Genomic DNA, 13,835 nt, shown 5'->3' with positions numbered 1-13,835 from the left:
ATTACAGGTAGTCCTAGACCAGGGGTGTCAAACTGCCGACCTGCGGGCCGGTTGCATCAAATGGAGGCTGCGCCCATCCTAGCTCTGGCAATGCAAAAAAAGTCGCAATACATCGCAACACGTCACATGACATGGCAAGTTTGATACTCGTGTCCTAGACTTACAATCATTCATTTAGTGATCATTTGAAGTTAGAACAGCACTGAAAAAAATGGTTGCCCTACTCAACGACTGTTGCAGCATCCTCATGGTCAAAAAATGGGCACTTGGTAGCTAGCATGTATTTAGGACAGTTGCGCTATCCTGTGATCATGTGATGCCCATTCGTAACCTTCCCAGCCGTTTGCCAATGGGAGAAGTCAAATTCACTTAATGACCACATGATTCACTTAACAACTTCAGTGATTCGCTTAACTGTGGCAAAAAAGGTAAACTGAGGCAAACCTCACTTAACCACTGCCTTGTTTAGCAGGTGGAAGTTTGGGGCTCAATTGTAGTTGTAAGATGAGGACTACCTGTGCATGTTTGTATATGTGATATCTCAGTGGTGGTGAACCTATGGCACGGGTGCCAGAGGCGGCACTCAGAGCCCTCTCTGTGGGCACGCATGCCGTTGCCCCAGTCCTAGGCCTTCAGCTGGGTTTTATAAAACCTTTTTGCTTTAGACCTCCACCGCCGTGTACAAAAAAAAAGGTTCAATCAATCAGTCAATTTCAACTTCTTGTGGGAAAAAAAAGATCTTGCAAAGTTGGAATTGATTGATTGAACTTTTTAGTCCCACCCAATCTGCCGTTACCACCGCAGCCACGCCCACCTAATAGGCCACACCCACCCAATGGGCCACACCCACCCGGCACCCAACGATGCATAAGTGGGTTTTGGGTTGCAGTTTGGGCACTCGGTCTCTAAAAGGTTCGCCATCACTGTGATATCTTATTAAGTTTTAATATTAGGTATTCCTTATGATCTACTACATTTAAAATTAATTTTAAGGGGCCTTCGATTAGCACTACCACAAACTGCCTACGAGGTTCTTGTATCAAACTAAGCCATTAGGTGGCATTATTCGGTTTATGGTTTTGTGTGTCATGTGTGGAATCAGCCAATTGTGATCTATTTAGCAGACCCTTATTAATCAACCCATAGTATAAGACAATACATGAATTTAGCCTGTATGGAGTGTTTTACTTTTCCCTTTTAAATTAATGGTTGAGTCTTAAAATTAAAACATGGATTAACTTCAGCCTTCAATAACATTCTGTATTGTATATTTGTTGTTGTTTATACAGTTGATGGGATAGACAAGGCATCAGTTGCCAACTCAGATGGGACGAATCCGGGATCTCAAACTCCTCCTTTTAAGAGGAAGGGCAAACTTTCAACAATTGGCAAAATCTTCAAACCGTGGAAGTGGCGAAAGAAGAAAACAAGTGAAAAATTTATAGAAACCTCAGCAGGTATGATTGTTGATATTGACAAATACTTTATGAAATCTGAAAAGATTATAATTGCTAGAGTTGGAAAGAACCATGCAATTAGTTCTACCGTATTATCTTTTAGATTTGAGCAATGTTCAGTGTTGTTCCTTACTTCTCATGATGACTTTTGCCAGTTCTTCAAAATTTGCCTAATGTTAACTTTTTTTTTTTTTTTTGCATTTCTATCTTTCAGTATTTCCGTACTCCTTCCTGCATATTTGCCTCCCAGGGATGAACTTTGTACTTGTGCCACGATACTTTTTAAAAAACATTTGCTTGTTACAATGAACTCCTGACTCCTGATTTATTGCTTTGATACTGTGTTTTAATCCATTGAATGCCACCCACACTTCAGCTTTCTCTTTATAGCAATTAATTAGCTGTAAAATCTTTAAAGATCAAATACTTGTGTGGAAATTATACTTCACAGATTAAAGCTCAGATGCTAAGTCTTTTAGAACCTGATTATTTTACAAAATTAAAATAAAACAGAATAATATATTCCAAATGTGCATTTATATTGAACTGTCTCGTAATCGCTTTTGATTTTATTTTTATTTATATAGGTTTAATAGCACATAAGTAAATTGGCATTTTTTTAAAGAAAATTGTTCCTGTAGCTTGTTTTTATATATATCTCAACAATTTAAGTGAAGATGTATGAAATGTATTAAGAGAAATGTTTATGTTCTGTGCATAAACACTTTCAGTGGAAGAATGACTTTTCTATGGTATACTGAGAAAGAGGAGATGAACGTAGTTCATTAGCGATGTTTGGAGTATAATCCTGTTGCTTACCTTTTGAGATCAAGAAACGCTGCACATTTAATACCTTTTTACTGTTAAGAAAGCGGTACATATATACTGTACATATTCTGTTCTGTATATACAATTCTGGATTCTAAAACAGTTGAGTTCAGATTACTTTTGCTCCTTAGTGTTTTCAAAATACTAATCTAAATTATATGCATACTCTTTCTCTCTGCCCAAACAATATTTAAAAGCCACTTTTTCCATGTTGCGTAATTTCTTAAGTTTTATTCCTATCTTTATCAGCCAAATTATTTTAATAATGTTATTAAAGTTTATAAATATAAAGATAAAAGATTTTTAAAAACTAAGAAAAATATAAAAAGTAAGAAAAATGAAAAGTAGAAAGTAAAAATTAAAAAATTATATGTATGTATGCATGCATGCATGCATGCATGCATGTATGTATGTATGTATGTATGTATGTATGTATGTATGTATAAAGGTGACCCTCCCAGACAAGAATAAACACATTCAGTAATGTGTTTATTTTAATAAGGAAAAATAATTCTTTTCCCATGTCTCATCTCTTATCAATAATGAAATTATAAAAATTCATCATTCCATCTTAATTAGCTTAAAAGTCTGATTAATTAATTAATCATAATTAATATAATTATAAATATAATTATAAATAAAATATAGTACATGACTCTTTCTTGCAGATTAATTAATTAATTAATTAATCTGCAAGAAAGAGCCATGTACTATATTTTATCCTTAATCCAATAAATCCATTTTGTATTTCAACTTATCACTTTGTCTAAGAAATAAAGCCAAAGAAATCTTTCCCCATTTATAAACAGATTTGTAAAGCCTTGTCATTTAGTCCTGGTCAAAAAGAAATTCCATTTTGCTAACAGAAACCACTACGCATATACAGATAGTTCTTGACTTACAGCAGTTCATTTAGTGACTGTTCAAAGTTAAAATGACACTGAAAAAGGTGACTTATGACCATTGCAGCATCCCCATGGGTACATGACTAAAATCCTGACGCTTGGCAACTGGCTCATATTTATGATCCTTGCAGTGTCTCAGAGTCATGTGACCATCTTTTGCAACCTTCTGACAAGCAAAATCAATGCAGAAGCCAGATTCACTTAACAACCGTGTTATTAACTTAGCAACCGTGGTGATTTACTTAACAACTGTGGCAAGAAAAATTGTAAAATGGGGCAAAACTCACGTAACAAACGTGTCACTTAGCAACCAAAATGTTTGGTTCAATTGTAGCTGTAAGTCGAGGATTATCTGTAGTCTAACACTGAGCAAATAAATTTACTTTAGATTTCTTCCATTTATTTTTAAAAATCTTAAGTTTTAATCTCATAAAATAATGTCCCACAAGTTGATTTCTTGTCATTTTCTCTTTGTCATCTCTCAGAAACAACCTTGGTAGTTTAACACTTCCCCTTTGTATCTGCATTAGAAGACTTTCCAAAGCATTCTTCTCATTTATTATTTGCACATCCTTTTTAGTTATTAAGCCATCAGCCGATTTCAAATGTAAATAAATCCCTTGTGGCATCCTTTCCCATATCATTCTTGTATTCTGGCATCTACAATCCATTTTCAAATCCACATTCAAATCAGTATCTGTTTTATCCAGTAAAATCTATTCTTCTCCTATAACCTCTTTTGCTGTTTATGACACAATGATTTTTTTTAAATAATTTGATTATTGATAAGGGAGGAGATATGGGAAGAAGAGTTTTTTTTTAAAAAAAAAAATTGAAATATTAGAGATGGGGTTAAGTTACTGGACCTGTTTATTCCTACCTGGAGGGAGGGAAGAATCACTTTTATCCATCTTTTTTCTCAATTTTTTATTTTCCTTTTTCTACCTCTTTGTACTTCTCCTGTTCTTTACTTTTTATGCTTTTCCTGGTTTGTATTAGTATTTTATCCTTGTATTTATAAACTATACTAAAACTATTATAGAAACAACAAGCAAATGAAAAAGGATAAATATATACTAGCAGCATGCAAAAGTTACAAGGGGTGCCTGTGACAAGCTATAATTAAGCTATGCATAGCACAAGTCAGCCACCCCTTGTAATATTTCCCATATTCCTGTGTTTTTGGATTGTTGTTTTAATATCAATTTCAATTATTATACCACACACACCTTCCCTAATGTTTAGATTAATTGGACAGAATCATACGTGGTGAACGGGTTCCTGATATATCGTGCTACATCGTATATATTCTCATAAAGCAAAATTAAAATATGCCATACATATCACCAAACCTTGGATGAGTTTGGAGAGATTCTCTTGGAGTTATAATTATAGCATGTCAATCCTGCTAGGTAGAACAGATCAGGAAATCAACTCAGGGAAGTTAGCTTTATTGAGATTGGCTACAATAACAGAATTTTGCAAGTCTGATTGTTCTGTAGTTCCTTCCCTTTCTTATATTCCACTGAATCAGAGAAGCATCTTCACGAGCTTCTTCTGAATTTTATCTCACTGCTCTGGATTTTAAAAAAAAAATTGGCCCGTTTTGCCTAAATAATGTTTGCTACATAAGGCATGTACAAAAACATATGATTGGATAACATGTGAACATCTCAAAATTTAGTGGTGACTATTTGCCTCTTTCTAATCTAAAGCAAACCACAGAAAGGAGAATTAATGATTGCAAAGCTTTTTGAAGTATAGAAGTGGACAGCATACAGTATAGGATTTTAGAAAGAGAAGCCTTCCATGACTGGCTTAGAATTTATATATTTGTTTATTTGTTTGTTTGTTTATACTTCATACTTCTTAACTGTCCATCTCCCTCGGAGAGGGAAATTTAGAAGGATAAATTTAGAAGGGTAGGCTATGCATAAATAGTGTCTGGGAAATCAATAATACTATCAAAAGTTTAAATTTACTTCAGATGTTAGTCTTATGTAATAAACAGAGGCAAAATTAAATCTTGAGGCTATGAATCATGACTCTGAGCCAACATCATGTTGTCTATTTGTTATGACATATACTAGTGATATAGAATTGACTAGCTAACGGAATCTGTACAAGAGAATTTCCTGAACCATGAGGCTGTAAGTGATATAACTTTCTTAGTATGCATGTTTCAGGTTTTTTTTAAAATCTTATTTTATCTTCTATTTTAAGACAGAAATATCTGTATTCAGCACAAATAAAAAGAATGTGTCCTTGTAACATAATTAATGCAGCTTCTGTTACTTGAACAGAGAATGTGTAAATCTAGTTATATAAATTTGCTTACCACTTTTCCATGGCACTATCTACCTTATTAGGTAATTACATACATGTGTGCCCATTTACATTATTCACTTTTGGAGTACCAACATTATGCAAAATGCCCGAAAGGAGTAAAGCAAAACAAATGAATGGAAGAAGATATAAAGAGGAAAGAGGAACACAATTCACACTAATCCTGTTTACCTCTTCATATTTTCTTATCTCTGTATACTATCTCTTGCTTCCTCACTTTTCATGTACTCCTCTATACATTGATTTTTTTCTATTTAAACTCCTCAGTTTTCTCTTTTGCAGCAATGCATCAACTGCTTCCTGTCACATTTTTTATTCTCCTTCCTTTTGACCCTTCAAATGCTTGTTTGGCAATTAGGTCCTTGTCCTCATTCTAATACTACTAAATAACAAATGTAATACATTCTGCAATATGGAAGCCAAAATTACCTTTGTTTTAATTTTTTTGATTGTCTTAGTTTGCTTTTTTACTGAATAATATCTTCTTTATTTTTTTTTAAGTGCTGGAAAGAAAGATATCAACAAGGCAGAGCAGAGAGGAGCTAATAAGAAGGGGTGTCCTAAAGGAAATAAATGAGCCAGGTGATTGCAATTAATGTAGATTATTAGAATTTATATTTAATCTGAATGATGACAAATGTTATTCCCATTGCTTTCAAATGTATAGTTCATTAGCAGAGTTTGTAGTTGAGATTGACAATGAGATTGTAGGTTTAGGTTGAAAAATAATACTGAAAAACAGTGAGTTTAAAGCCAGAAGCTTCGGCCACCTCTTTTCTTTTCTACCCAGAAGTGCTCAGATTGTTTTGTGAAGTAGATACTCAAAGGTCTCTGAAAAATAAATGAAGGGAGAAAGAGAGAAAGAAAGCTGCTGCATGATAAGCTTAGGGACGCTGGGGAGCAACAGAAAACAACCTAACATGGGAAGACAGTGGGAGTTCATATGGGACCGAGGAAAGAAAGATGAGTGAGTGGTTTGGGTGAGTGAATTTTGGGTGGTAGAAAATGGAGTGAGAGAATTGGTAGGGTGATTTTGTAAAAGGGGGAACTGTTTAGGGCAGTGTTTCTCAACCTTGACAATTTTAAGGCATGTGGACTTCAACTCCCAGAATTCCACAGCCAGCATTGCTGGCTGTGGAATTCTGGGAGTTGAAGTCCAAATACCTTAAAATTGTCAAGGTTGAGAAACACTGGTTTAGGGGTTATAAAGGAATAGATTGGGTTTCTGCCCCTGAACTCCCACTTCTGGCTTATATTCAGGCTCTCGATCAGATTTTTAATTTTTCTATCTCTATGATTTAGTCTTTCTATGAAATTTCCTTGACCAAACTGATCATGGGAGACGTTTGTGAATGGTCACTCATTACCCAGAGCTATTTTGGAGTAAAAATATCAGGGAGGGACAGAGGGAGGAGGAAGGATACTTTGTGAAAGCTTTCTTAAAATTCTCCCCAGTGTAGAGATGAGTCGTCTATTCTAGTACTACAACACACCCTAAGTATGCAAAAAGAAGTTACTTAGAAATGCATAGCAAAACTGGCTCTAATCAGATATCAGCACCATTATGAAAATAACGAGGACTTAATTGCATATAATGAATGTAATGCCTTCAGAACTAGCCAATATTCTTGTTTTCATTTCAGATGTGGATGCCACAGTGAATTATGAAATCTCTAATGGTCACACGATAGTAATTACAGAAGAAGCCATACCGGAAGAAAATGTAAAAACTATAGAAGACAACAGTTCATTATCAGCAAAGGCAGCTGTTTCTGAGGAGAAAAATGAGGATAAAAAAGGTATTTTAAATGCAATATATCAGAATGTATATGTCCATTTAAAAATACAATCACCCCAGTGTATATGATGAAAACATGAAAACAAACCTGTTTATAACTACAAGGGGTAATGTAACTGAGTGGAGAAGAGATAGCAATAAGGAAAGTTAATTTCTGTTCAGAGGCAGACATTTTTAGGAACACATAAACTAAAAACTTGAGTTCGCTATTGGAATGGGAGGAAAAGTGCTAGGTCTTAGATTCTAAGACTTAGAACAAGAGCAGATTTTGATTGTCCTACATACTACATAGAACTTGGGCTATTGCACAAAAAGGACCTATGGGATGTAGTTCAAACCAAGTATTTGGTTTTTAATTCGGTTTTATTGGGGTTTATATTGTTGTATTTTTGTATTTTTATTTGTGTATAGTATCTGTTTTTTAAATATGCTGTGAACCGCCCTGAGTCCTATGGGAGAAGGGCGGTATACAAATTAAATTTGAATGAATGAATGAATGAAGTTTGAAGTCTTACTCAGCTGTGAAATTTAGGGGTTAACAGTTGCTATCTGTCAAGTTAGCATATAGCCGTGATGGCGAACCTATGGCATGCGTGCCACAGGTGGCACGCAGAGCCCTCTCTGTGGGCACACGCACCATTGGCCCACTCCTAGGCCTTCAGCTGGGTTTTATAAAACCTTTTTGCTTTAGGCCTCCGCTGCTGTGTGCAAAAAAAAATATCAATCAATCAATTTCAACTTCTTGCGGAAAAAAAAAAGATCTCGCAAATTTGGAATTGATTGATTGAACTTTTTGGTCCCACCCGGTCTGCCGTTACCACCGCAGCCATGCCCACCCAATGGGCCATGCCCACCCAGCACCTGACGATACATAAGTGGGTTTTGGGTTGCAGTTTGGGCACTCAGTCTCTAAAAGATTCGCCATCACTGGCATACAATATCACACAAGATTGTTTTGGATAAAATAAGGGGATAAAAATAAGAAAACTGGATAGCAATAATAACTTTTAAAAAAATCTAATAACCATCGCTGCTATTTTCTGAAATCTGTAGATGGGGAGTGGGGTGAGGTTGGAGATAAAGAGATTTGATTTATTTAAAAAAAAATCTGCCCTTTTTCCATTCTTACTTTAGTTGATTAATGCATATTCTTACTAATGTGTCATTTACGAGTTATCGTTACTGCTACTCATGTCAATATGATCAATATGAAGATACAGCTGAAATGAAAGAAGTCTAATCTCAGAATCTTAATAAGCAATTGCTGTAAATTTGAGGAATTAACATGAGATAAAATAATCCTTAACAGAGCTGCTAGTCTTATCCTGGCTTTTCTTAGGCTATGTGAAAATAGCCTTGTACATAGAAGCACACATATTTCCTACGGGACTTGCTGCTAGCCACTGTACAGTTCGTGATCTGTTACAAGATGAATTGTACCCATGAAAATGAAAGAGAAGGCTTTTACTGTTACATTAGCCAATATTAATGCAGATTATTGTGTTTTTTGCTCATTTTAATTTTTTAAATCATACACTAGCGGTCCCCAAACCTTTGGACAATGCGAATGGTTTCGTGTACTGTACTACCTAGATCCTGTGTATGCGCAGATGAAGTTTTGCTAGCTTGTGCAGCCCAATTCATAATCAGCATTCCGCGGCCTACACTTCTAACGTTTTCTCTCTGACAAAGCTAGACATAAAAACATGGCTACAATTCTGCTCATGGACATATATCCTATATTGCTATCAGGAAAGCTTCCTTATACATAAAAAAATGCAAGATTATGCATTGAAAAAGAGAACAAATGCAGTTACTATATTTCCTCATTTTCTTTCACCTCAATGCAATCTTCCAAATTTCTGCTGCAATTTACTTCATTTTTCATAATGGTATGTTATAATTTGCATCATTTGCTTGATGATGTCAGACAGATGACATGAATTCCCTCAGTGCCATTGCTCTGTGATTCATTGAACACTCCACCTCCCACCCCCAATTAGTGGTTCTAATTATGTTAAGAGCATGGGTGATTAGAGCTTAATAGGCTGGTACAAGGAAAAAGATTTCAAGGGAAAGCTTTTACATCTAAACAGCTCTAGAAATAATCCTTCTGAAGCTTATACAATAAATGCTTAGGAATGCTTTCTATGTTTGAGTAGTAGTCTTAATAATGATGAGATAGGAGCCAATCAACAAAAGGAAAAGGAAGCTATTGTCTTGAACAAGAATAAGAAATGCTGACAAATTTTCATTTGTTGGCTATTTTAGGTAAATGATTATTGATGGTACACTCAATTAAGAAATTTGTCCTTGGTCTTTATTTATAAATCTGATTAGCTTTTCCTAACATATTTTTAGAAATTATATACAAATTATCCATAGCAGAATCAAACAAAATTGTAAATATGAACAAAAGCTATCATAGAGATAGTTGTCTTAATCTTTCCTTGGCTAGGAATTAGTTACAAAAAGGTTAAATTATAAATGATCTTTCCTTGGAACTTTTTTTTGCTAAAAGCCATGGTGGCAAAATGGATGTTTCCTACCATGTGTATTTAACCACACTGTATATGCTTGCCTTCATCTACTAATTGTTTTTAATGAGAATGCTGCTCGTCTTTCGCAAGTTGGTTACCCAAATGTTGGAAAATTTGAGTTAGGATAGCTGAGGACAGGGGTCTCCAACCCCTGGTCTGTGGACCGTTACCGGGCCACAGTATACCACAACCGGTCCGCACAAACAAGCAAAGCCCCATCTGTGGGATGCAGGCAGCATACAAAACCACGCACTCTCTGGTCTGCAGAAAAACCTCTCTCCATGGAACCTGGTGCCCAAAAGGTTGGGAACCTCTGGCTTAAGAGACATCTTTTAAAATAGTGGTTACTGTCCCAAACTGTTAGCAGATTTGATCTTCCTTCAATGAAGGAAGAATTATTTTTGTAAACAAAAAAAAATCTTTTTTATTCTGCGTTTTGAGAACCATTCTGAATTCCTCTCTGTTGAAATCTGCACTAGAGAGTGAAGTATAGTTTGATGGCTGTTCTTTTTAAAACAAAAGCAGTCCTCATTCCCAAGAAAGTAGAGCAGCAGGAAGAAATCTGTTTCTTTGTCTGGTTTATCCTTGCTGTCCATTTGTCAGTTGCTTGTGTTCACTTTCTTATTTGTAGATAAACCTCTTCCTAAAGGTCTTGAAACATCAGCAGTGTCTGTTTCTCCTCTTCCTCCTCCTCTACCACCACCTCCTCCTAAACCTAAGCCTAAAGCTAAAAAATCAGCCATTCCTCCAAAAAGCGCTACTGCTGCTACAACTAGCCATAAAACTAACGAAGTGCCACATGCTAAAAAAAAGGGCAAGTCTCCTTCCAAGCAGACCTCTGCCTCCCCTGGCAAGCCAACAAGCCGCAGTGGGACTCGAGAAGCTGGTAAGTATCACGTGGCTTTGAATTCATGCTGCTTTATTGCTTGCTTTAAATGGTGCAGTGTCCATATTCTCTCTGTGGATGGTTATTAATACATTGGATTTATGTTATCCGAATTGGATGTATGTTTATTGATTGTCCTTGTCTATGGTTTTCAGCTCACCTTGGCTCACAAAATCCAGTACTGAGCATTAAAGTCTAATAAGAAGCAACGTTTCCCAGATAATTTGTGCAAAACTGAACAAAAGCTACAGCTGCATAAAAAGCAAGCATATAACATTTGTTGGCTGTGAATGATTATTATTAAAGCTGTTGTCTTATCCACTGTCTCCATAATTTGTGGGTGGATAACTTATGGCCTCCTGTACAGCAGCCAGATGCAAGAGCTTATTTGGTGGTTACTGTGTTAAGTTTTTTAACCTAAAAATGCTTGTAAGAATACTATTTATTTCTGTCCCTCTCAATCAGCAAGACCTAGCTCAGTGATGGCGAACCTTTTAGAGACCGAGTGCCCAAAAACTGGCCCCACCCCTGCTCCACCCCCCATTCCGCCCCCCATCCCCCCCACCTGCCCTCAGGGCCACTCACCCTCTCCAGGGCCTGCTGCAGATCGCCCAGGCAGCCCAGCAGCACTATGGCAGTCACGCCTCTGCCCGCACCCTGCAGCATCAACTGTGCATGATGGGGTGTGAGGGCAAAGTCTTGTCTATGCTACCTGGCTGCCATGTCCTTGGCTGCGCTGCTCTGCGTGGGCCATGCTCAGGGGCGACTCTCCTTCAGGGGGCTGCTGGAGAGGGGGTCGCGGGGGGAGGCAAGGCTGGGGCAATGGCATGTGCCCACAGAGAGGGCTCCGAGTGCCGCCTCTGGCACCCGTGCCATAGGTTCACCACCACTGACCTAGCTGAAGAGACAGTAGCAAAGTAGAAAAACAATTCTGGGATGTTGTTCTATATAGAAGAGGAGTCCCTGTGGACTTTACTCCGCTAATGGTTGCCAACTACAGAATGATGTGCTCATCTCTGTTTCTAGGGCCTTTGAGCTAGCATTGTCCAAAGTCGTTTCCATGGCCAGCATAACGTCACGGAGCACTGTTACCTTCCCACTGAAGTAGTACCCATTTATTTACTCACATATGCATGCTTTTGAGCTGCTAGATTGGCAGGAGTTAGGGCGAGGAAGGGAGCTCACCCTGACATGCAATGCTCAGGTCTCAAACCTGGGCTGTCAGCAGGTACAGAAACAGGATAAAATGTAGTAAGCAGATGTAATTAAAGGCATGAAATAAGAAAAAAAGAAAGGCTAAATTTAGCTTATACCAATACAATTTATTATTCCAGTCTGTTTTGCAAACCATCCTTGCTTCTACCATATCTGTACATTGTTTTAATAATTTTCATTTTGCTCTTCTTGAGCTCTACACATCTATGGCTTTCTCTGTCTTATCCTTCCACTCAAGTTATCAACTCATCCTTCACCTATTTAGTTTGCAGTTTGCTCCTCATTTACTGTCTATATGGACAAACTATAATTATTTCTATCAAATATGATTTAGACTTCAATGAATTTTATAAATAAACTTGAAAATATGTTGAGTTAAAAGATAATAAAAAATGATATGGTTCTCTTTCTTTGTTTCTGTATTTTTTAATTCTACCACAAATATTAGTCTTACTTTCAAAAATGCCTGAGGAATAATCCGGTTGAGAAAACTCTTATTTTGGTGTTAAGAAGCCCTCTATTTCAAAGAAGCTCATGATTAGTACATTTACAAAATGGAAAACATATTTTGTTTTTAAGCTTACCCTAGAAAAAGTTTCCACAGAGAATTTTAAGTTAGTTATGTCCCAACAGAACTAAAAGTTTTCAATTGTACTCACTAGAAGAAACGACGAGCATGTGAGGCCGGTTGCTGTTCCTTTGTTTTTCATCCTAGCTCCACAAATGGGATGAACCCATTTGGTTTTGAAAACATTAAAATCAGTCCCTTTATGAGACACACAGCTCTGCTCTGACATCTGAAAAATAAGTTTAAATTAGAATCTGTAATCAAAAAATTATCTCCAGTCCATCAACCAAGAAATCAGATAAAGATCTTTCTACTGTATTAGGTTAAAGGGCAGAAACATACCGTACATACCTCTTTCACATTCCTTTGAATAAGCACATATTGCCTGATGGATTACTTTATCGTTCCGATATTTTATTTTATTTTTTAAAAAAAAAACTCTTTGCCAATTCTTCTGTAGTCATTGACATTCCACTTATTTAGCAAGAACAAACAACAGATTTGGCATGCTTTATTTTTCCAGCCTGCCTGCCAAATGCAAGCTCAGCAGAAGCAACCGTGTTGTTCTTTGCTGATGTTTTTGCTTGTGCGTAGAATTGTTGCAGGTTATTAAAAAAAATGCTTGGACCTTTTCCTGTATTCAAGCAACAACCCAAATCAATAGACTCTTTACATTTTAAAATGTATCTTGAATTTCAGTTTCAGTAGGTCATAATTATGCACATGAACACCTCAACTTCACAACCCCTCCCCCAAAATGTTTGTTGGGAGAACATGCCCTTGCTATATTAATTGCAATTAATTTCTTCATGCTTATAGTTTAAAACCTATTGTAATGCTAATTAAGAATCCTGATTGGTCCTGATGGTCCAGCAGTGTCTAAAGCTCATCATCTATGCTTTAGTCCAGAAGATAATGGCCAGAAAAAAAATCATATTCCAGAGTAAGTAGACGGGAAGAGCACTGCTACTATATTACTATTACATATGCTAATATGTAATTATTTACATATTTCTACGTAAGTGTTGTAAGTACTTCAGGCTTCCCATTACAGTGGTACCTTGTTACTCAACCATTTTGAAACTCATTGACGTGCATTTTGACGTGAAAATTTTGTTCCAGTACTCATTGTTTGTTTGGTACTCAGTGCATAAGCTAGAACTAGTCATTGTCAGCTGCCTTGTAAGTCACTACCTTATTGCTTAAGGGAAAAGTTTGTGTGGCACTCATCGTTTTTGGTACTCATAGCACCTCCCAGAACCAATTAACAATGAGTACCAAGGTACCACTGT

The 13,835-nt window shown here is 36.5% G+C and overlaps 1 protein-coding gene across 1 annotated transcript in view; it reads left to right on the top strand.

Annotated features, from left to right (window-relative positions):
- Window positions 1-1,244: 1,244 nt before the first annotated feature.
- The window catches only part of PHACTR2 (phosphatase and actin regulator 2), a gene marked incomplete at its 5' end in the record, with an annotated part of 28,570 nt that continues 15,979 nt past the window's right edge, over window positions 1,245-13,835 (top strand). The window contains 4 exons of the mRNA XM_015827932.1: window positions 1,245-1,457; window positions 6,038-6,118; window positions 7,180-7,335; window positions 10,506-10,760. Of these exons, the coding sequence (XP_015683418.1) occupies window positions 1,245-1,457; window positions 6,038-6,118; window positions 7,180-7,335; window positions 10,506-10,760 (705 nt within the window). The remainder of the gene's footprint in view (window positions 1,458-6,037; window positions 6,119-7,179; window positions 7,336-10,505; window positions 10,761-13,835) is intronic.

The sequence above is a fragment of the Protobothrops mucrosquamatus genome, unplaced genomic scaffold (genome assembly GCF_001527695.2).
Source record: "Protobothrops mucrosquamatus isolate PMUCROS unplaced genomic scaffold, P.Mucros_1.0 scaffold4076, whole genome shotgun sequence".
NCBI lineage: Eukaryota > Metazoa > Chordata > Lepidosauria > Squamata > Viperidae > Protobothrops > Protobothrops mucrosquamatus.
This window is presented reverse-complemented; position numbering and strand designations above follow the sequence as displayed.